The 26,156-nt window shown below is 33.0% G+C and overlaps 1 protein-coding gene across 26 annotated transcripts in view; it reads right to left on the bottom strand.

The window, feature by feature from the left end:
- Positions 1 to 26,156, bottom strand: part of scrib (scribble planar cell polarity protein) — a 163,712-nt gene that overhangs the window by 35,260 nt on the left and 102,296 nt on the right. For 17 of the 26 annotated variants that reach the window (XR_013004289.1, XR_013004290.1, XR_013004288.1 and 14 more), the window contains 5 exons: positions 20,969 to 21,270; positions 18,370 to 18,579; positions 18,115 to 18,303; positions 17,880 to 18,056; positions 8,053 to 8,598 (listed from right to left, as the gene is read on the bottom strand). Coding sequence is in view for 20 of the 26 variants with exons in the window: in XM_076395062.1 (XP_076251177.1) it covers positions 8,053 to 8,598; positions 17,880 to 18,056; positions 18,115 to 18,303; positions 18,370 to 18,579; positions 20,969 to 21,270 (1,424 nt within the window). In the remaining 6 variants the exon portion in view is untranslated. The remainder of the gene's footprint in view (positions 1 to 8,052; positions 8,599 to 17,879; positions 18,057 to 18,114; positions 18,304 to 18,369; positions 18,580 to 20,968; positions 21,271 to 26,156) is intronic. The other 9 variants (XR_013004291.1, XM_076395065.1, XM_076395058.1 and 6 more) reach the window with 1 other exon arrangement.

The following is a 26,156-nucleotide window of genomic DNA, read 5'->3' as shown; positions in this document are numbered from 1 at the left end:
AACCAAACTAACTCGAAACTCTTAAATTCGTTTGTTTTGACATTTGCCTATATGAAATAACACTTTTCCATATAGCATTTTTGAGTTATTCAGTGATATTAATTGTATTTTAGAACATAAAATTACTCATCGAACATACATAACATATTGTCAATGAAAAGTGTTAGTCCATCCACATCGACACAATGTGGAATATGTATGGCTATAAAGTATTGCTAAAACAGAGCGAAACTGTTACTGCAGATGTCTACCAGCATCAATTCAACAAACTGAGCGACGTATTGGACACATTTTGCAAGAGCTGTTGTTGCTGGATATATTATTGCAGCTTGGATGAGAAGTTCTGCCATACCCATAGCGCATTTTGATAGCCACTAATTCAGATCGATGCTATAACTTAGGTAACATAACGTCTTGAAATGCTGAAGCGCCCAAATGGATCAATGATTGGATGCCAACCCACTTTGCTCTTTCGACACGGTATCGCCATGTTGCTAGTAAGATGGGAAAAAGTTGTACAAAATGATGGAATATCCTTTGATTAATATATATTGTACCAATCCTTAATACATGCCCAGTTGAATAAAAAAACATAACATTATAATAGGAGCACTAATATGACTCTACCACTCTTTTTCGCCACAGTTCGTATTTCTTAGATACTTAAATTTGACAATTGTAATAATGTGCGAGAAACTTTAGAATCTAGCAAAAATTTATCACTAGCTTTTAGTACTAATATACTGAAAATAATAGCACCAACATGGTACATTTTAACACAGGAGATAGAGAAAGACAACAGACAAATTTGTAGAACCAAAAGTATTACTAGATTAAGATTCACCTAAAAAATAATCAATACCGGCCTGGTTAGCACTACCTACTGTTGCGATAGGCGCGAGTTCGAATTCTGCTGGGGCATGAATGTACTTTATGTTTGTGATTGTAATTGTAAATGTCTTTATAGGCAGCACTGGAAAATCCGACAAGGAATAACCATTCTAGTCACAATAGTAACCAGGCTGGGTAAGACCGGATGTCTCCTGGGATGGTCTCTTAAGTTGATGACTCGGTAGCTTTAATGCCGAGGACTGTGGTTCGAAGCCCACGTTAAATAGTAAATCCAGTTCAAATAAACCCTTGTTAGTAAAAAGGGGACTTTAAAATATGCATAAAAACATAATCAGTATGATTACACTAAAATTTAGGAAAGATACGAGATTTTAAAAACAAGAATATTAGGTACCACTGTGATCAATATCATTTGGTAACAAAAAATAAAGTGATTAATTTTTTTGTTGTTGGATAAATATAAATATTTTACAAGAAATCTATTACAACTGCTGAAAGACTTATCTCGCTGAAATGATCAATTGAAGAATGTTCCCGACGATTAATGCGTTAATCAGACAGTTGACATGTGACAATTAAGCAACATGAACTCTGTCATGTTAATAATAAGACATAAGATATATTGATTAAACAAAATGTCAACATAATAAAATTGTTTTTTATTTTGTCTCAGTTATTATGATTATTTAACAAACTCTTTATTAAGCTGAAACATCTTGCAAATACAACTAGTTTAAATTAAGACAGACGTTGACCTATCCTATCAAATCACGGCAATATTTCGTATCAAACTGTCATTATCAACATTCCTATGCAAAATGACTGACGGAGCTTTGCGGAAAAAATCCTCCAGAGTAACGGGTACGCCCTTGCAACATATGTCGTGGACCAGTTATGCGCCGTACGTACAGTTCGAAATAATCACCACTTTCTATTTATTTTTAGACGAAACCTTAACTTTTAAATGTCAGCAGATAACCGTGCTCTTTCACGAGCTTTAGATCGACGGAGGCGCATTCTTTCACTATCTATTTTCAAAACGGATTTGTATGTACCCCGAATGGATTTCGATGTTTTTTTTTCCTCTTAAGATGAACGCGGAACTTTCTCTCACGAAAATCAACTTCCTCTTGGGCACTACACGATAAGTGATAAATTATTATTTCCTTGTTGTTTGTAATTGGCTCAGAAATTAATAGCAATGAATTATGTTTAATATATTATTAGGCCTATAAATTAATGTTAAAGGATACACAACAGATGGTGATACTGCGTATTAAATCGCATTTGGCTACATTTGTAACCAACTCTATCTGCCTGACAAGGTTTTACTTTTCAGTGTGTGTAATTTCATCGAAGTGTTAACAAATTTTTCTTCAGTGCATTGAATATGTTTAAATTTGTAGCGAGTAAATCGTATTTACGGGAAGTTTTACTTTTTACTTCAATTTGAAGAAAAAGGAGGCAAAAGCTTATAGAATACTTTGTGACGCTTATAGCAACCATGTTCCATCGAATTCAACATGTGAATGTTGGTTTCGACTTTTTAATAGTGGCGATTTTCACAAAGGCGAGAAAGAGTTCTGGAATACCCAGAAAAAATTAAGTCTATAATTTGAAGATATTACTCGATGAAACCATCAATGGGTTTCGTTATCGACTACATTTTATGCGTTTGAGCCAAGCGCTGTGCGAAAAAAGAGCGGAATACGAGCAACTATTCTTCAACATGACAAAGCTTGACCAAATGTTGCAAAACCGGTAAAAATATATTTGGAAATAATAAAATGCACAGAAGTAATAAACGCTGCCATATTCTGCAGACCTTGCCCCTTCTGATTATTACTTGTTCCCAAAATACCGTGTACCATTATTAGTCGTGACTTGTCTGAAAAGGGCTTTACTTCTTATGAAGACACTTTATTCAAGATAGAATCTGTAAATTGTCTGAAAGATGGGAAAGAAAAGCGGGTACCGATGGATAATACTTAGTTAAATATATTCTAGCGATTTTTCAAATTAAGAAGAAATCCTTACCAACTAATTTATAGGCTTAACATATTAGGCGCAATACTTAATAACAAATGATAGATGGTTTTATAAGTGTTTTGTAAACATACATAATTGATGCAATACTAGGTGCTTAACAGCTTTATATTTTAAAGCAGAACAAGGGTAAGAGCTGAATGTAAGGGTAAATTTTTAAAAGTTATAAAATCCAAACAGCATCAATTTTATTTATAGTGGAAATGTTAGCTGCCAAATTTATATTACATCATTAGCAACGACATCGAATAAGTATCAACATATACCAAAATTTAATTATAACAGGAACAGATAAGAAAATGATTCTTATTGTGTTGGTAGTCAGGTCATTAATGAGGTTTGTTCATCAAGAATAGTAGCAAGATTGTAGTAACTGGTAAGCATAATATATTTTAGTAATAATTTTAATTCTGATGTATCTTATAGGTAAGAAGTAGCTAGAATTTGTTTGCGAGTAAAAGTCGAAGAACAAAAGCAGACCTGGACCAAATAAACAAAATATAAAAATATCAACGAGACCCTAATGATCTAATGACAAGAAAAATACAGTGCATTATTATATAAGAGTAATTATAAATAACTAAATAAGGTACTAATTTTGCAATTTTTTTTTTAAATATCGATGATATTTTTCGGTGACCAACACCCCTAATGTATATATTGCTTTAGGATATGATAAAAGTCACGAAAATTACACCTAACACTGATTGCCATCGAAAGCACGATTTTGCAGTAAGACAATCAACTATCTATTAGGCCTATAAGTTAATTTTAAAGGATTTATAACAGAGGGTGTTATGGTGTTGTATTAAATCACCTCGGGTATATTTGTGTACAACTTCATGTTGAAGCTTCACTGACAGGCTTCAATTTTCAGTATGCGTAATTTTGAAGAATAGCATTTGTCTGAATTCGTGCCGAGTAAATCGTATTTACTGGAAATTTTACTTTTTTACTTCACTTTAAAGACAAAAGCGGCTGAAGATCATAGAATGCTGTGTGAAGTTAATGGCAACCATGCTGTATCGATTTCAACATGTGAATTCTAGTTTCGACGTTTTAAAAGCGGTTATTTTGATATAGAAGGCAAAGAGCGTTTTGGATAGCCAACATATTTTGAAGATGAGGATTTGAATACACTACACGATCATGATTCGTGTAAAAAGCAAGAACGATATTGAATTGTTGGGAATAAAACAAGAAACCGCGATTGGAAACGCTTGAACATGTGGATGATCCAAAAGCTTGGATATTTTCTGCTTAGATATGATATATTGCTTCAACGGCTAACGGCTACACTGTACCAATTTTTTACAATAAAGTTTAAAAATAAAAAAAAATCTTTAAAACGAATTTAGACTCAATATACAATTAATTTACAATACATTTAAGTAGGTTCAAGTCTATCCCATATTCGTTATGTAATTATCCTCTGAATAACAGGTGTATTAATTAGTAATACATGACCTGACACAGCAGCACTTTTATTACCATAGGATACTAATATTTCAAAGTCGTTTTCTTTCGCGAATAGACAATTTTAAAAAATAGAATAAAAAGTTTAACTTGAAGCACAGAATATTTAAACGAGAATATCAAGGACAAAAAAATCAATCTATAATTATGCATAGTTAATCCATCTATATCAAGAAGAAATCAATATTGAAATCACCTTATTGCCTTTCGAGCGTTTTCTCTGCCAAGGTCCATTAACCATTCATAACAAGAACCCCAACCATTCCATCTTAGCTATTCCTTACGATAACAATCAAAAATTGCGAAAAAAATACCGGTGAATTTACAACAATAAAAGATCACTTTAACTGTTTCTTTTACTTGCGGTTTTCTTCATGCGGATCATTGTTGTTCTTGCCCGGGAAACGAGAACAATTACTCGTTTCAATAAATGTATAATAACAACAAAAAAGTAAAAGAGCATAAAAAATCGATTAAACATTGAATGATGTTTTTGTTTTGCTACAGGAAAGTAAAAGCATATCCAGTTGTTTGCTATTGTTAACTACTGATTTAGTAACAAGACAGAATGAATAAAATTATTTTGAACTAGTAACAATATCATCGTAAATAATTAACAAGTTGGTATGGTAGGTTTTGATGTAAAATTTTCTTAGAATTTTTAATATTATTCGCATTTCGGCCAATCACTCGAAACTGACCTTACACCTATATGTTATTGTAAACAATATTAATTTTGATTATGTAAATAACAAACAAAATAACTGTCCAAAATATCCGGTGTGAATTAATTGGACCATAACCTCATTCAGTATTTGAAGCTAAATAAAATATGATTCGTCAAAAATTAGAGTTTTTTATGCCTTGAAATTTGGACTATTGCAAATATCTAACAGTTTCTCAAAGAAAAGACACCTAACTTTTTAGAATAAAAGTTGAGGTAATAACCAATTCAAATTCGAGGATTACAGAAATATTTGAAAGAATTAGCTCGGGAACGTAAGGAAACAAACAAAAATTAAAGCCTATTATATTTTCATTTCATGCAAGGACTGATGAACTAATTATAGTTAAAAGTGATAAAACTTTTTATCGAAGTTTGAAATTGAAAATTTTATAAACCATCTATAACCATATATAAGGCATGTCCTCGTAAGAGTTTGGAGGTTTTTTTTTATTGTTCCAAGATGACCAGCTAGAACCAAATGGTCTTTTGCTGATGTTGCTTCGGGTTCGGGATAGTGAATTGTTTTGCGGGCGACAGAGACCCTGGGTAACGATTTGGATTTTCGTAGTTGGTTATCTACCGAGGCTTGTGGATGTAGGGATTTTATTAAGATGTTGTCGTGTTCTAACGCGCCTAGAGAGAACCTTACACTGAGCATGTTCGTGAAACTCTTTACGAACGGGATGCCTGATTCGAGGTGAGCGTCGACGTTCCTCATAAACAATGGAGCATTGATTAACGCGTGGACTTTGGATTTCTTTGGATTAGAACACTTAGAGTAGTTCAAATTGCCTTTAAGAGACATACCTGCATCACACCTGTGCTCCGTAGAGGTAGACTGGACGGACTAACATTTTATACAGAGTCGCTTTCTGGGGGATTGGGAGTTTACTTTTTATGCAGAGGAGGGAGAAGGGTAGACTGTACACGTCATTGCCTCTGCAGATAGCGTGCCGTATTTGGGTTGACCATTGGAACCTACGGTCGAATTGGAGACGAGAGGTATAAAACTTTCTGGAACCGGGTGATAGAGATTTTATCGATTTGAAGGCGATAAGTGCGGAACTACTTCTTGCGGTGGAACAGAATAGCCTGAGTTTTGCTCGGGTTTATCTGCAGCCGCCAGCCGAAGTCTGTTGTGAATAGCGTCGGGATTGTAAAAGCCGGTTGTGAAGAAAGCTGTATCATCTGCATAAAATGCTATGTGGGAATGCTTGTGGAGCGGGAAATCAGCCATGTAACGGTTGAACAGGGCAGGGGCTAGTGGAGCCCCTTGTGGGACTCCTGCGGAGAGGAGACTGAGTCACTAATCCTCACTTGAAAGGACTTACCGTCCAAGTATGATCCAATCAGAGATATTAGGTTATTCGGTAGACCAAGCTGTTTCGCTTTGAATATTAGACCGTTGTGTCATACTTGATCGAAAGTTTTGGAAACAGATGGCTCCAGTTTTTCGACCTTTTCTTAGTGCCTGGTAGATTGCTGCTGCGACGAGAGCAGCTTGATGAAGGCTTGAGGGTTTGGCACGGAAATCGAATTGTTCGTTCGGGACTATGTAGTGTGCGTCTGCGAAACTGTAGTCAGGTGGATTGAACTTAGCTTTCTTTATTGGAATGACAGCGACAAGCGCATGTTTCCAGTTCTATGGGAAATGCTTCAACCTCAGGATGGAGTTGATGATGTTGGCAAGCTCTGATAGTTGCTAGCTAGTGAGGTTTTTCAGATGATTTACTGTTATACCATCTGGACCTGGACCTTTTTTAGAAGACAGACGTTTTATCGAGAGCTGAATGTTTCTGGGAGAGGCTATGCTCTTCAGAAGATGCACCGATTGGAAGTTTTTCCTCTTCATAATTAACATTTATAACAAAAACACATTAATATATAATAAAGAATAATCTATATGAGATATGAAATCTTGCTCCACAATCCCATTATACCATAATTGAAAATTACTAAGAATAATGATTCCGAAAAAGTGCTCTACTAGCATACCAATATACCTACCGAGCCAGAAATATTTGTGATCATCTATAACTTTTGTACATACCATTAAAAATAAGTCCAAGTAAATAACCTCAAGAGACAAATATCTATTTACCAGTAATTAATTAATTGCACTTTTTCTCCTTAGAGTGCTCATATAATGAACGAACAGAAAACAAAGTAATTAGGGTTAGCATGAATTTAATTTATAAAAAAATAAATTTCAAAGAGTGATTGAGAACCAAATTTTAAAATAAAACTCAACTAAAAATTTATAAAGAAACTTAAAAAAATAAATAAAAATAATGACTAAACAATAACCTTCACTTAATAAATAGTGATAAGATTTTTTAAAGAAATTTTAAAACAATATTAAGTAATACTGACACTATAGAAAAACGCTGCTCATCATTATAATTATCAATTACCAATTATATGTAACTGTCACTATTTGAACTTTTGGAAAATTTGCAAATAACATCTGAATTGCAAATTTCTGTTATGAAGTAATAATGTTATCATAATAACAGAAAGTAAAATCGCTAATAACTCTACAAATTCTAAAAAATATTCGTTTCTTTTTCAAAAAATATAAAACAAAGAGTGGAAAATAATACCTAAATAATAGTAAGAAATCAGTTATTAATACACCTTAATTATAAATAAAATCTTAATCAAAAAATAAATAAATATGACCTTAAAGTAATCAAAACAGTCTTAAATATATAGCTTATACTAAACATATTGTTAGTGTTGTCATGCATGTTATTAAAAATAAATACCCCAGAAAAGAAACTTAAAGCCACTGTCGCTTTGCATAGTCAGCAGCATCTACTGTTAGACCATCTACGACACGAACAGGAAATAGGATAGTGAGAGTGATTGAACTTAAAACTCAAAAAATCAATATTAAAAAAATGCCCATAGAAGGATGGACCTTATACGGAACCCATCCCCCTTCCTACCTCGATAATCAAGGGCGCCACCCATTGGTTGTCTGTGATACGCGTCACCACAGTCTCCGTGAACGTACTTTTCGTAATCGTCTCAGTCACACGACCGGGGCCGGTGGGAGCGGGCGGCAACTCGATCGGATCGGGTTTCCGAATAGTGACGGTGGTGACCGACGCGCTGCCATTGGCCGGATCGGACGCGGGCGTTTGGTGGGAGGATTTAGAGGACGTGTCGTCGTTGGGCGTGGGCGGTTTGGGAAAGAAGTGGGCGGGGATCATGGCTTGGAATTCCTCGTTGGTGATTGGCCGGGGCAGTACCTGTTCGTCGCTTTCGATCGAGGACGTGGGCGTGGCCTTCTTGTGATTGTTATTGGTCATCGTGGGGGACGCGAGGCTTTCCGGCACGGTCGATCCGTTAAGGCGACGGGGGGCGGGTTTCGGCGCTTCGTGGTTTGACGGCGTGGCGTTGTGGGCGATGCCGTTTGTTTTGGGCGTGTCTTTGACGACGGATGGAGGTGTACTGACGGGCGTGGTTTTCGTAGGCTCAGGAGAATTACTCTGTAACAAAATATGAAAATGAATTAGATTAATAATTTAATATATATAAATAATTTTGTCCAGTCATTCAATTTCATTCAAATAATTAATTTAAAAAAAGCGTCGATTATTACTATATCTACCTACTATAAGCTACCAGATTTAATAATTTTATTTACAAGACTGAATTTTGACAAAATTTCAAAAATATTATTTATATAACATTTAATGAATTTAAACCTGTGAAAAGTGTACACAAATTGATATTTGGTTGTTATTACTTTATTGTGATTTTCTTATTCTATACATTTATTTATAATAGCGACAAGAAATGAAAAACCATTCCAAATAGTGGATTTTCCCGATACTAAACGAGGTTAAGAAAACTTCATTGGTGAACAAAGTTATGGAGCGTATGCCATAATTCATCTCAATAGAACTAAATTAGATAAAACGTTTATGAATAGAGTTATACCAACTTACTAGAATGTTTAAACTATTCTAAAAAGATTGCCAGTAATTTGAATAGAAAGTAAATAGTAAATTCTAAGTAGGATATGAATTATTGCTATATACATCATACTCGCCAGATTTAACTCTTAGCGATGATATCCTTATCAAATATTCTAAACATAAAATTTATGAGACTACGAACATTTACCAAGTGTACCAGAAAGTCATTACCGTTAAAAAAACTACGTAATTATCAAGAAAATGGAAACATGTATTGATTCAAAGTATTGACCATTTGATTCTATACATATTGCTCATATTTTAGGCAATTTACGGATGCTGAAAAACCAAAAACTGTTTGTCCTTTGAATAAAACGATTCATCGAGCGCGTGTCCCATCTATCTTCCTTGACCGGTTTTGCTTTATGATACGTTACGTTATCGTACTGTAAAGTCACTTTACCGCGTCTTTGGGACCATTCTGGACGTTTTTCGATCACCGCACGGTTCATGGGCATCATATGCTGTCGGTAGCGATTGGCATTAACTGGTTCACCAGGTTTTAACAGTTCATAATACACCAAAGTCACCACTCTGGTTCTACCAAAATGATTTGGTCTTGGAGTCGATCGGTCGACTTCGTAAGATGATAACCATGATTTTTGGCGCTTAGGGTTTTCAAAATAAATCCACTTCATCACCCGTCATTATTCGATGCAGAAATGGCTTATGGTCATACCTTTGAAACATTTTTGATTTTCCATTTGCCGGCCATTCATTTAATGTGGCCCCCATCTTCCCATCTTTTGAATTTTCGCCGTTGCTCGTGATCGGCCTCTAATCGTTTCTTGGGTCATATATAACGCCGCGGGGGCCAACGGGTTGGGTCTTCATCTAATAACTTCATCCACCGTAAGTTTCTACCAGTAAGTGATCACTATCAGCTTTTTCGTTTTTATTAAAATAGTAATGCGTGTCGCAAAGGCAGGTTTTCAGACACGACACTTGAGGTGTGAATCTATGACAGTATTACTTTCGTATAATATAACTTTATACTTAATACTTATATAACTTTCGTACGATATTTGTTATTTGTTCGTACGATAGGTAAACCTGGTATACTGAAGCAGCAAAGCAATTATATTGTTGCATTAAAGATAAAAACTAATTAGAATAAAACGAAGACATAAACATTTATGAGAAAATTAATGCAAACTAAATAAAAATGGATGACTTACGAATAAAAATAAAATAAATAGTTTGGTTTGGTGTTAACGTTAACATGTTAAATGTGTCAAAAATCTAACTGCAAGAACCTATATATTCTTAAACAAAACCTTGTTTGAATAGTAAACATCTTCTGAAGAAGTCCTTGAACTTCGATGAGTGACTATAAAATGTTAATATAGCTGTGCACATTTTAATACTGTATGTTTTATTGATGTAGAGTACATATGTTATGGTAAATATGAGTCAGCATTAATAATTCTCCGAACAGTTGAACGAACAGTTTTCCACCGTTTGAAATAAATAACAGGAGATGCGACAATGTATAATCTGTTATATATCCATAAAGTTAAAATATTTCTACACTAAAGTATTATTTGAAAGGCTATTTTAGAATATATTAAAATAAATTACAACGGTGGACATATTAAATTATTTAAATTTGCTTCAAAACAATAATAAGGTATAATAACAAACAAGCAAGATATTTGTTTAAGAATCTAAAGTTCGATTTACTCCATGTCTACAGGAAGTTTCGAGATGTTTAGATAAACTAATTATAACAATGTGTGAATGTGAACGTAATTAAATAAAAAAAGAACCATATTTTTTATGGTAGTACATAATTCAAACTGTGACACTATCTGATAATAAACTAAATTTACGAAAAATGTATTTTCGCGCTGTTTTGGAGGGATGTACCCAACATCCATCAATCCATGTAGTCAGTCACATTAAGTCTACTGTCTGTCTATGATGTACTTTCCGTATGTAGTCGAATTCTAACAACAATCAGCTGACGATCAACCAAGAGCTGCAGTAACAATATAAGGCTTTGGTAGAGCAATTGTATGACGGTGAAATAGCAAAATGATGATAAAAGGTATGGAGCATGTTATGCTTCTATACATTTCTCAATATATTCTCTGGACGGATGAGAAAACATCATTTAGGGTTTAAACCGGATACAAATCGTCAAGAAAACCTCACATATTATTAAATTATATATTATATAAAAATTATTTAACAATAATGTTGACTATGGTGATACTCTGATACAGATACTAAGGCTATAATCGTAATATTAGTAATAGTAACTAGTAATAAATGAAGAAAAGACTGAATTATTAACGATAAATCACCAGAAATTGTAAATATCAACGATATAACAGGTCAATTGAGAAGTCCCGGGCCTGACACATAGATGGTGCTACTAGAACTAAATCCATATGTTTTTGTAGTTAGCCCTAACCCTCAAAAGATGCGTATATAAATTTGACAGCTGTCGGATCATTAGTTTGCGAATTATAGAATTTTTAGTGAAACAACTTTTGTGGAAAAAATGGATAAAAAGGAATTTAGCGTGTTGATAAAATATTGCTTTTTGAAGGGAAAAAATATAGTTGAAGCAAAAACCTGGCTTGATATCGAGTTTTCGGACACTATCCCAGGAAAATCAACCATTATGTATTGGTGTACTAAGATTAGACGTGGTGAAGTGAGCACCGAAGACGGTGAATACAGTGGACGCCCAAAAGAGGTTGTTACCGACGAAAACATTAAAAAATTCACAAAATGATTTTGAATGACCGTAAATTGAAATTGAATGAAATAGCAGACACTCTAAAGATATCAACTAAACGTGTACATCATATCATTCACGAATATTTGGGTATGAGAAAGCTCTGTGCAAAGTGGGTGCCGCGCGAGCTCACTTTTGACCAAAAACAACGACGTTCTGCGTTGATATGTGACAATGGATGAAACATCGCTCCGTCATTTCACTCCGAAGTACAGTCGACAGTCATCCGAGTGGACTGCACATGATGAACCCGCTCCAAGGCGTGGGAAAACGCAACAGTCGGCTGGCAAGGTTATGGCGTCTGTATTTTGGGATGTGCATGGAATAATTTTCATTGACTACCTTGAAAAGGGAAGGACCATTAACAGCGACTATTACATAGTGTTATTGGACCGTTCGAAGGTCGAAATTGTCGAAAAATGGCCGCATTAAAAGAAAAAGAAAGTGCTGCTTCACCAAGATAATGCACCGTGTCACAAGTCAGTAAAAACGATGGCAAAAATCTATCCATCCATCCATCGTATTTTCCAGATCTGGCCCCAGCGATTATTTCCTGTTCTGAGATCTCAAAAGAATGCTCGCTGGGAAGAAATATTCGTCGAATGAAGAGGCGAGCGCCGAAACTGAGGCCTATTTTGAAGCAAAGGACAAATCGTACTACAAAAATGGTATCGAAAGGTTGGAGGGTCGTTATAATCAGTGTGTCACCCTTGAAGGGAATTATGTTGAGTAAAAAAAAAACTATTAGCCAAAAAAATGTGTTTTACTATGGTAGACCTGGGACTTTTCAATTGACCTGTTATAAAATGTATCGATGATCAGACGAATTGATCAATCTATGGAACAATTTAAAAAAAAAATATAATTGAAATCAAAATTGCTTTTTTCCAAATATATTGACAGAGTTGAGAACTAGTTGAAACTATTGCTGCCCATCGTTATGGATAATAATTAATCGCATTAAATTGGACATTGAGGCAAAACGCAAAAAGAGACAAAGCTATTTTTTGTGCAATAACGCTTGACCTGTTGTGAAATCCATTAAATATATATTAGAAACGCCTCGCTGGGATGATATAGCCTGTCTACCCGCCGTTTTTTTCAAACCCTTTAATAATTACTCGCTTCGGCTCGTTACATATTTATATTGTATTTCTACCAGGTTGTTCAATAAAGTTGCAGGATCACCATCTACACATCAATAGTAGCAATTAAAAATTAAGCGCCATTTAAATATTTATTAATCCCGTACTCGTCTTGCTTGTGTATTAATGCAATTACGACAGAACAGTAGTAAACAATTAATTAAATTAAAAATTAAAGTATATCTAATGTAAGATTTTAAATATTTAATCCTTCATAAAGACTGCAATTTCTGTTAAAAGCAAATGTCATTTTAATTTTCTAAAGACACGTGAACATAGAGTAACACGATTTTGTGGATTGTTTCAAGATTTTGGATGAGCCCTGGTTTTATTATAGTCCCGAATAAAAATAATAGGTCAAGGAGTGCTATAAACTTTTGTTCTCCAGCATGAAATTGTTTAGTTTTTGTTTGGAATTTTGTTACACCAAAGAGATAGTTTTTTTTTACATATTTACCACAAAACCGAAAAAAACCTTCTTGTCAGTCCAATGAAAAACTTAATTTGAAATAAGATCAATAGTATTAAGTGATACCGATTTTCTATATTGCCATATTGATGATACTATTTTGAATTTTATGAAGAAGTCGGTAAACTGATCCAATATGATTGCTTCCAGGTATATTTACATTTATTTATGTCAAACCTCATTGCCAGAGTAACGTTTATTTCACATTTTTGTTCAAATAAATTCCACTTTCTGATGATAGGCAATGATTATTTTTTAATGAACAAATTGTTTATGGTGTTACTATTATGACATATTTCTGGCATTGGTAATTGTTGACAGATGCCATTTGTTGTTTTTATTTCCACCAACCTTAAAACATTTTGTCGTTTGAGTATTTGCAAGATCTTGATTAATTAACCAAAAAATTAAATAAACCCCTGATGAGTATTTCAAAACCAACCCAACTTTACAAAAGATATTCGCGGAAGAAGCATATGGAAACAAATGGCTGCTTCATCCGCATTGCCAAGTCAAGTAGCGATCAAATAGGGTAGTGTGGATCATTTGTTTGCTAGAAGTTTTTGGAGAAATTAGGAAAAAGAAGAGGCGAATCATTGCCCATCGATTAGGCAAGTGGTCACCTATCAGCTCAAAAAATGGACCGATAAAAATTTGAGCTGATACATCTTACTCTGTGCAAGCCTGATTCGGCACCCAATGATTTTTTGTATTCCCGCACGTTAAAAACAAACTACGTGGTCGATTTTTGAGACCCGTGTTTTTTGGAGTTTGTTCAGTTGGAGTGCAATTTCGCAAAGCAATACGATTATTAATATTTGTTTGTGTTCATTATTAGGCTAGAAATACAGTAGCAACCCTCGTAAACATTAAACTGTATATCTATAATTTTTTTATCTCACACCATAAATTCGAAAAGACTTGTCAATACAATAAGCAGGCAAGTTAATAATTAACTGTCCTACATTTTTTTTACCCGGTGATATATTACTTTGCGGTCAACCTTGCTAATCTATCGTACTATATTACGGTTTGTATCTTTTTTCTTGATCAAGTATAATCTAACAATAACGGTGTAAAATGACATTTTACAAGTGATATATGCGTGAAACAAAAAACGAGGCTCTAAGAGGCTAAAAAAAATCTACACCACATACTATAAAATGCGATATCTACCTGAGTATCGAATGTTCTCGGAGAGATATGAAAACGGAAAACGCAATCGGCTTATCGATATATGGATAATAAGCGGCGTGAGTCGATGGCGGAAAGGCTCCCGAAAGAGAGGAGACCAAGAGTTGGAGTGGTGAGTTAGTTCTTCGGAGATATCCGATGGAATCTGTGCGATGGTCCGGTTGGGGCAGGCGCGACATAGCTTTGGATCGATTCTCGGAAATGGCACAAGTTAAGGGTGGAGTACAAGGACTATTCGATATACTAGTACATGGACCAGTACATAATACCAGGTTGGCAGTAAAGTAATTTCGGTTTTGTGTGAACATCAACATTCCATACAAGGCATATAAAAAAGTAGAAAAGGTTCTAAATTAACAATGAGAGGTGTATAGGTAAAAAGCGATGTAAAATAACAGGTCAATTGAAAAGTCCCCGGCCTGACACATAGATGGGCCTACTAGAATTAAATCCATATGTTTTTTAGTTACCCCTAACCCTCAAAATATGCATGTATAAATTTGACAGCTGTCGGATCATCAGCTTGTGAATTATAGCATTTTGAGTGAAGCAACTTTTGTTACTGTGAAAAAATGGATAAGAAGGAATTTCGCGTGATGATAAAATATAGCTTTTTGAAGGTAAAAAATACAGTTGACGCAAAAACTTGGCTTGATACCGAGTTTCCGGACACTGCCCCAGGAAAATCAACCATCAAGGATTGGTATGCTAAGTTTAGATGTGGTGAAATGAGCACCGAAGACGGTGAACGAATAGCAGACACTCTAAACATATCAATTGAACGTGTACATCGTATCATTCACGAATATTTGGGTATGAGAAAGCTCTGTGCAAAGTGGGTGCCGCGCGAGCTCACTTTTGACAAAAACAACGACGAGTTGATGATTCGGAGCAGTGTTTGAAGATGATCAAGCGTAATAAACCCGAGTTTTTGCGTCGATATATGACAATGAATGAAACATGGCTCCATCATTTCACTCCGAAGTTCAATCGACAGTCATCCGAGTGGACTGTACACGATGAACTCGCTCCAAAACGTGGGAAAACGCAACAGTCGGCTGGCAAGGTTATGGCGTCTGTATTTTCGGATGCGCGTGGAATAATTTTCAAGGACCATCAACAGTGACTATTACATAGCGTTATTGGATCATTTGAAGGACGAAATCGCCGAAAAACGGCCGTATTTGAAGAAAAAGAAAGTGCTGCTTCACCAAGACAATACACCTTGTCACAAGTCAGGGAAAACGATAGCAAAAATCCATGAATTGCGCTTCGAATTGCATCCTCATCCACCATATTTTCCAGATCTGACCGCCAGTGACTATTTCCTGTTCTCAGATCTCAAAAGAATGCTCGCTGGAAAGAAATTTTCGTCGAATGAAGAGGTGATCGCCGAAACTGAGGCCTATTTTAAAGCAAAGGACAAATCGTACTACAAAAATGATATCGAAAAGTTGGAGGGTCGCTATAATAAGTGTATCACAATTGAAGAGAATTATGTTGAATAAAAAAAACTAATTTTGTCAAAAAAATGTTTTTTACTATGGTAGGCCGGGGACTTTTCAATTGACATGTTATGTACAAAGCGTACAATTATGGTTTTGACTGATCTTGGAACAGTTTTTTCCATTGGATGTGAGCGAATTCAAAATAATATTAATACGTATAAGTATTTTGAATCGGTGTTCGTGAAATATCCGCTCTTCATTGTTTTTCAACATAATAGCGGGCGCAATTATGCGAAATCATTTAAAAAGGTAGATGATATTCTGACGTCCTTAAGGTTAGCGGCACCTTCCCGAATTTATTGAAAGATAAATTAATTTTCAAACGATCGTTGCGTTGGTGTTTTTGATAATTTTGTGTGAAGTGGAAGAAAACTGGACTGCTGGGTACGCGATGATTCTAAATAGCCAATAATGAATTTTACTATGTTAAAGGAAAAATATGATAGAACAGTGAGAATGTGAGCTGGCTTGGTAGCCGGGATGGTCCATGGGGTCTGCGGGTTTGAAACTCATGGATGCATGGTTGTAAATCGTGATTGTTTATGATTGTGACTGTCTATAGGCAAGAGTGTAAAGTTGAGTAAGCAACTATAATTCCATTCATTAGTTGGTAGGTTTAATTCCGAAGACTGTGGTTCGCGGCCTATGTTAAGTATACAAATTCTAGTTGATTGCAATATATAAGAAAAAACGGAAATTAATTGGCTCATATTAAAAATTGCCTATACTGACAGAATTTGTCAAAGAAACTTAAAAAAGAAAAATATGGATAAAAATCAAATTCATTGTAATACATTATATTTAATTAGGAAATAAAGCAGTTATCAGATCATTCGCAAGCTAGGATACATGTATACATACAAGTCACATGATAATGTAAATGGCAGCAGTTGATTTTGTATTACGAAATTCGACTTTAAGTAAAAGTGGAAACCCAGATTTAAGTCGACAAACCATCGATAACACTTGTATATGCTTTACTGTCAAAACGCTATTATATCATAAATTGTAAAAAATAAATCCAAAATGTGGTTTAAATAGTAGGTCACAGTAAATAGCATAAATAACGATGTTGGGTTAAGATAGTCTGTGTAAATAAACAACTAAAAACGCCAGTTGCTAGATGTCAATATTTAACACACAGTCACGAAAAATGTAAATCTACTAACACTAACCCCCTTTAAAGAAGATTATTACCAATGAAATACAATATTTATTGCGAAAACTATAAATTAAATATAATTGTATTTTAAATAGTAATTTTTATACCTTCCTCTTATTTATTATGGACCATAGATAGTTAAGTAGTATTTAAATAGTGACTTTATATGTAAATAATTAATACATCAATACTTTAAAAGACCAAAAACATAACATATTAGAAATTCAAGGGAAGATAGATGATGATCTCACGAGCACTTATTTACTGTAGCCACCCCTTAATAATGCTTATTTCTAGATCTGTGCAAATATAATATATAAAATGTCTCACGATGAGGTCAATATTATAACAAACAGTAATTTTGAAAGGTAGAATGTGTTGTTTAAAGGGAAAGGTGATATTAAACATAGTAAATTATTGAATGTTTGTAACTGCAAGTTCACAATTCATTATATAATACATTATTGACCTAGAAACGCTTTTACATGTTAAGACCTGATCTTTATAACAGAAACACCATATATTGTCATACAACATTTGTATACTAGTTAAAGAAACTCACCTTCTTGCTTACATCACTTTCCATTGATCTCCTGTAAGCACTAAACGGTCGATTTGCTATATAACTATTGGCATTATACAGCCCGGTGTATGGCTTAGGCAGACCGAATAATTTCGGACTTTGTTGAGGTCCGGGAGAGGGTGAGGCTCCAGGTGGCACAGGGTCATCGAGAGGAACCTAAATATCAAAATCATTTAAAAAAAACAATCTCCACAAGTTGATTATGAGTGATTACCTCTCGCTCGACAGTGAGTCGGACAAATCGCTCTAAACCAGTGAGCAGATTGACAGCGTGTTGATGAGAAGCGCCGGTCAAATCCACTCCATTGATGGACACGACTCGATCACCTAGAGCGAGCTTTCCGTCCCGATCCGCTACACCACCATCAGTTATTCTGGATACGAATATGGCATCTGAATCAGCCTGAAATATTAATAAAAGAAGGTTTTAGCATATTGGATAAGTTTTATAAGTAGCTGTATCATTTACCTTAAACGGTTGACTACCCTTGCCGCCAGCTATGCTGAAGCCTAAACCTCGGGAGTCTCTGATAAGGGTCGTGTGCACCAAGATGTGTTTAGTTTCGACAGAATTCGTCACTGGTGGTAGTGGAGGTGGTGGAGTGACATGATACGTCTCCAGTTTGCTATTTGTATCTGTTTTGTTTGTCCTTATCAATCTGGTTACTTCTCTCAATACCTAAAAATAAATTTAGATTGAAAATCTATTCTATATTTATGTTTCAGTGATAATAATAATAGGTTACGCAATTTTGGTTTTTATTCATGAGTTTTCAAGCGGTTATATTTTCAAACCCTTATCACTATATTATCCTATTGATTGATATGGTTTTTCCACTTTTCTGAAAATCATATTCCTTCGCTGAAACTTTCGAAATTTCTAAGGCGATAAATTGAACCAAGTTTATACAATGACCCTTTTATCGTCAGTTTTATAGTATCAAGGGATTTTTGAATGGTGTTTGAATAAAATGCAAAAAACTTACAGACCATTCTCTTGTCAATTTTTGCCGAGTAGAACAACGCATTCAATAGTTTTCTATCTAGTTTCAAATCTTGTTTTGGCTGTCAATTATGTTTAAAACATTGTTTTTTAACTGGAGATATCATAGCTAAAATGAAGTAAATGCAAATTTAAATAACTAAATTATCAAAATAATAAAAAAAGATCACATTTGTGAAATCTCTTGCTGTTAGATCAATAATTAAGAAGAAGGTTAAGAAGAATTAAGGTAAGAAAAAAATCAATATTGTTGTAATAAAAGGAGATAGTAAATACTTTGAACTATCGATTAATAAGTCTCCTATGAATTGTGGGTGTTGATGAAAATCATCCAAATGGGATTACAAAGAGCTCGCGATGTACCAAGCCGAGAAATGTGACAGGATTTAAAACGAATTGAGGTTGAGTACATTCAATTTTCGTATTACGTAAGTCTATGGAGGAATATATTAGATGTGAAAAAATGTGCGATTGTCGTTTTTATATAATACATAATAATCGTATATAATATAGATGTTGAGTTGCTGTGAATGTTGAGTGTTTTTTTAAATATAGTTCGCATTTTAGTGCCCTATTGGTGAAGAATTAATGAAGAAAAGACTACCTTTGTCAATCTCAAAGGGATTCAGTTAGAGTCACTGCGGATGTTCAAGTACTTGAAATTAGCAATACAAGTCAAGAAAGTGAAATTTACTGTTGAAGCAAAAAGCCGAATCGAATAGGAGCTTTTGTTTCTGTAAGATTGTGCTTGTGAAAGGGAGGGACTATTACTATTAAGCCGAAAATACGACTATTTTGAACCTTTATCTTGTCAATCATTATGGTTCCGAGACTTACACATTGTTAGTCTGACATCCGTAAGCTGAAGGTCTTTTAAATACGTGCTTAAGGCAAATTTTACATGTTTCTCTCCGAGATAGTATCGGAAATGATGTCAAAGAGGAGAAATGAGGAGGGAACAAATCTAGAGACGCATATTATAATAGTATGGACACGCTTGTCGAATGAAAGGTGAATGAATTCCTCACAGACTTCTGTGACGAAGTCGATTTTAAACATTTCAACGACATTTGTTTTCAGTATATAGCAGACAATATAAGAGAAGCGAATTTACGGTGAAAACAGAAGTAAAATACGTTATATGTTTTATTTTGGCGAATGAATAATTATCTCGGAATAGACATACTTTAAAGGCTATTCAATAAATTTGAATAAATAACAGACATTTTGTGTTCTATACCAATTCCCAAAACTTAGATTATTTGATTGACAATATATAATTCATATACTATGATCAACTGCTGGTTGAAGATCTTATATTTAATAAATTATTATATTATTTTATAGATTATAAACTCTTGGTCTAATATAAATTTCCTGGTTGTAATTTAGATATATTAAATTCAATTTTTATGTTCAGCTTTCTATTGCCTTATACATCACAGAGATGACTTCTGGTCATCTAGTATCAAATTATTTAAATGATGATATATTTTGTGATTTCGCTATATTAATATTTATTTGACTAATTTACAGTTATATGAACATATCTAAACCATACAAAACTTTAAGCTCATCTAAACCTCAAAAAGGTTAACTATATATAATAAAACATTACATGTTATTTATAAAATTTTGATAAATTGCCCATTACTAATAGATACAATTGTAATAAAATAATACCACAGTATATTGCTTATATGCATATAGCCGATAATGACTTTTGCAAGGTTAAAACAATTATAAATGTAAAAACATATCAACAATAGAAAAACATGCAGGTAATTTTAGTCGAACCATAATGTCGAGAAAATTTCAATTCAACATAAAACCTTTTACATAATTTTTAGTATAACCACCAAAACCATCATTAGAGATGTAAGAATACTATGACAATTCTAAAAATAATACAGGACTTTTTAAGTGTAATTAAATTCAGACAAACTGAATGACTGAAATATATTAATCAGCTGACCATATATCAGTACAAACTTATTCCTTGATCCAATTATTGATAAAAATGTATTATTTATAAAAAAATATTAACTAAAACATATCTACTTACCTCCAATACTAAAGTTTGCCCAGAAGCTTTTAAAACCTCTACCGCCTCATAGTGCGACACCTCTATAACATCAACTCCATTGACCTTAGTCACTTTATCGCCCACTTTTAGTCCAGCTAGATCGGCAGGTCCTCCTTCCGTAACTCGGGAGATGAAGATACCTTCGTCATCACCTTTGAACGGCGTGGATCCCTTGCCACCAGCAATGGATAGACCAAGACCAGCATTAGATCGCTCAATTCGAATTTCATATTTTTCTTCTCGTACTTCGATATTGGGATCATTCACTATGGAATCACCAGCTGGAACAAAATAAAAATAGCCGGTAAAATGATTGAACAAAAACCATAATTAAAGAACAACTTATACTACATATAATGGCTGAAAGGAATTTCATTTAAAATATAAAGCTGAAAACTGAAATAAAAATGTATTTGTCTAGCCTTTCGCACAGGATTTATTTTATACACCACCGAACTTTATTCTTATATCGACCGAATAATGACTGACACTGACATTAAAATAATTATAATTAGAACTAATAGAGAGCTAACTTCATTTCAATTCTTCTAATCTAATATTTACATGACCTACCAATTATATTGCCTACTAAAACATCTGCGGGTGCAAGAACGGTAGATACATGACAATTATTTAGGTGCTATTTTCAACCTTCTTGTAAACTTGCTATTTTACTTAACCCTTAGTTTAGCTTTGTTTTTGTTAATGTGTAATAAAGGTTTAACTTGTTGATGAATATATTTTGACATTCAGTTAAATATAATATTTTAAATAATAATATAATTAATTTATAAATTGTAATAAGTCATTTTTCATATAAGGAAAAGCGAACTAATAATTTTTTGTTATGTTTTAGTTTCTTTTTTACCCACTAGGGCTTATTTGGATTAGATTAACTGGTCAAAGGGATATTTTAGCCTAGAATTTTGAAAAGGAAAACAATTCATATGTCAAAGTTTAACCCTTTAAGAATGTGCCCATACGAGGACTTGTCAAAATTTAAAACAATTTCAGAGATAAAGCTGTTTTAGTGACGCGGCATCTAAGAACGAAACTAAACGTCTTTTTTTCGAAACAATTTTTTTTTGACTTGATATACCAGTACTACTAGAACTCACAAATGTGAAAAAAAAAGTAGAAACATTCTTGTTTACTCGAATAGCCGTAATTTGGCGAAAAATGATGCAAAAGATAAATGATGAGTTAGAAAATAAGTTTAATAAAAAAGTGACTGAAGTGAATGAATGACAAAATTAAATTACAAAACATTATAGTAACTTCCTCAGAAAAGACTGCAGAATATTTATATAAGAATATATAAATAACCGAGAGATTCTTTTACACAAATTAAATGCTATACCTAGCAATTAGTTAATAACTAATTTTTATAATTTTTATTTACTTGTTCCTCATAGAAAACAATTCTATTAGTGTCTAACCACTGTTTATCCTTGTAGTTAAGTTTATGCATTATACAACGCCAATTCGATGACGCATATCATCGATTTTAGTTTACTTCATACACAGGTTGCTCTATCGATTATTTCAACCCTACTTCTACTAGTTTTATGTACATAATGCATCAATATATTATTGTCCTTTCTTTTTTTGTAGATTTTTTTGAATTTTTACGTTAATAAAAAAATTCCAGATATTACATTTTCCGTTACAATTTTCATTTCTTTATTAAAATGTATTTTATCCGCACTAATTAAAGTAGGCTGCATTTGATGTAGTACGTTCCTAACTTTTGATACATTTTTCTAGTGTTAAAATATTTTTGAGGAAAATCATTGGACTATCACCAGTTTAAGTTAAGAAGAATTCCTGTCCACTATACTAAGTGTTACGTAATCAACGAAGAACTGCACGATGACCTTGAAATCAAATGGATTTATGAAAATGCCCAATATTTTGCTTTAAAATATTAAATAAGATTACAAAACCACAGAAACGTAGAAGCAATATAGCTACCTCACAGTACGCAAGAAGTTGGAAGATTGCGTTGTTTAAGCGAACCAAACCACATAAATTTGTATAGTGTTACAACTGAAGAATAGTAATAAATTAAATTGATAAATTAATATTGCACTAAGCATATCTAATGTAGATGTAATTAATAAAAAAACTATACTGGATTAATTTAACACCTAAGGCTTATTACCTATTTCCAAGCTTGATGAAAGGAACAATAAGTAAAAAAAATGATGAGGATATTGCTATTACTTTGAAGGAGTAGAAATATTGTATGTTAGATCGAAAAATGTTGGATAACGTATATCCAGCTGATAAGGTCCAAAAATGAAAAAATACAAACATGTTTTTTTGTCAAGACAAATACTCATTATGCAACACCAATATTAACAAAATTTGAAACTTTTAATTCAACAAAACGAATACTTTTCAAACCCTTCAAAACTTGGACAATGCGATAATAAAAAAACTTTTTTAATTAACATTGTTACCGCAACTAACAAACCAGTATGGTTTGCTTCGAATCCATCCCATGGTAAAAATACTCTACCTCCCTTTTTCGTTGATTTGTAATACTTGAGTAGCAAATCTTCCGTTATAATGCCATTATACGGGTTGAGTTTATCAATCACTGTCGCGACCAAAGAAACTATGTACACGCGATGAAGTCATCATTACAATTTTGAAATCTGTAGATTACGACCTAACTGTGATGATAATGATTAAACAATGATGAATAAACTGAATTTTTAGTACTTGTCCTCCTGTGACCTTGAATTGTCGCTATAATCGGGAACATAAAACGAATAAATAGAAAAACTATCACAAAAGTCTTCAATCCACAACTATTCCTAAATTAGCTCTCATCAGAAATTTCAAAAAACTTCCTTGACACTTGAATATATTTAAATACATTCTAATTTTTATTTGATTGATGTACTATTATAATAATTTAGTTCCTTTTAATGCTATTAATTCGTTTGGTTTAAATATTATAGAAGATTGAGGTCATTAAATGCTTATTTTTAAAAACTAATAATTTAATAAGGAAAACATATTTTAAAGAAAATGTACGTCAATACTTACGCATACATACATACTAAAGTATGCAAGTTACTCCTACATTACCATTAGGTCTATGAATTAATTTTAAGGTTTTTTTTTTAAATATGAAACTTTATTGTGAAAAATCGGTACAATATATATTAATATTTAAGTATTTTTGTCCATCGATAATCGCTATTTTTCCAATTTTTCAAACAATTTACGAATTCCAGCTCCAAACTACGATGGATCTTTTGAGGCTATCTAAGAATCGACCTATTTTTCGGCTCATATATCGGAACAATTAGGTTAGGAGAATACGGCGTCTAGGGTAATACTTCCTATTTTAGTGTTTCTAAGTATGTTTTCACTGGTTTTGCAACATATGGTAGGGCCCTGTTATGCTGAAGAATATCATTGTTGTGTCTTTGCTCGCATTTACACGCATCAATTGTAGTCGATAGCCATCCCCACTAATGTTTTTATCGAGTAATACCGTCAAATCCTCGTCTCAAAATTCTTTTGGCTGTTCAAAACGCTTTTTGTATTCAGTGTCATCGCTTTTAAAACTTAAATTTAATTTAAAGACTCGTACTTACTATTCTCCTTGTTCTGTTTTGCAAAATACAGTTTAAATAAGGTTTAAGAAAAGTGATTAATTAAGTCGATGCCTGCAGTCGTGTAATTCATAAAACTTACTTATCTTGAAGCATAATTGCTACGGCTACCTCATCAATTAACATGTTAACCCCATATGATATTAAATAAACTGAGAAGTTATATTAAATAAATAATAAAATGTCTAGATATGTGAAAGTGTGCAACAAAATTTGTGCCAATATACGACATTATTTTCATAGTGAAAAATTACTATGAACTAGCACCGTGTGATTTTCATTGTTATATCAAAATCAAAACCAAAATGATTCACAGTACCATCCGCTTGGTACGTACAGTACATAATTGGGTATGTTTTTTATTGTACTTTTATAGCTTGAACGTATACAATTGTTTCGAGTAATTTCTATTATAAACTCATCCAGGAGACAAAACATTGAGGTTAATTCATATGAGAAGTCGTAAAACGTTACTTCCTTTTAATAACAGAGAAAACAAATAACAATTAACACAAAATCAATTTATTTTGTGTTATGGTATCAATAATAACTACTAGCTTAAAGCATACAAAAAAGAAGAAAGTTATAAATGAGTATCAATATATCTTGTGAAAATTGTTAATAACATTTTTACTTTATTAAGAAATAATAAAGTATCTTAAAATGTTTTTTATGATCTGTCTGTTTTTTTTTTGTTCCGAAAAAACATTAAAATACAAGGAAATGAATAATTTATATTTAATTGTTGAACATTATAATTACTTAAAAAATTCATTGGATTGGATTGAATTTATGTTCATTACTTATTTTTTAGGAATAACATAATACCATAAACAAGACTGATCAATTCACATTCTAGTAGCAATAATGAGAAACAATTTTAAAAGAAAAAAAGAAAAATTGGGAGCTTATCCTTGTGTTTTTTTTCTAAAAAACATTTCACATTTCTGTTAAGAACTTAATAAAAAGGAATATATTTAAAAAAAATTCACAGAAAGTATTCTTACTTACTGTTATATCTAAAAATACAGCTACAATTAAATACAAACTGTATGAAATATTTAAAAAATATATTTTAGTCAGTTGCGGTTTAATAGTAATTGCTCTTACCACAAAATCTAATTATAGTATAACATCTAGATAGATACTATCTACTCTAGATATTTAAAATCAAAGAAATCGTGAAATTGGTAACTAAACTTTCTTACCGAATTTTTACTATCAAAAAAGATTCATGTCAATAATGAATCTTAACACTTCAATTATAATTTATATTAGATCTTATTGATGTTTCATGTTTTTTAAGCAAATGTATTAATATACATTTCAAACACTAATCAATGATATATGATCGATGGCAATTGAAACATATTTTTACGATAATCTCAAATGTAGAAAATCCTAGATTTCCAAAAGGGTATCCTCTTAAGAAAGGGTCCCCTCCATTAATCCATTAATGTTTTTTTTATATTATACACGGCCCTTGGCATTAAGTCTATCGACTGGCCCGTGTCTTCTTAGAGACCATCCCA

The sequence above is a fragment of the Rhynchophorus ferrugineus genome, unplaced genomic scaffold, assembly GCF_030347505.1.
Source record: "Rhynchophorus ferrugineus isolate W39M unplaced genomic scaffold, kcgeb_rfMv2 rfM2, whole genome shotgun sequence".
NCBI lineage: Eukaryota > Metazoa > Arthropoda > Insecta > Coleoptera > Curculionidae > Rhynchophorus > Rhynchophorus ferrugineus.
This window is presented reverse-complemented; position numbering and strand designations above follow the sequence as displayed.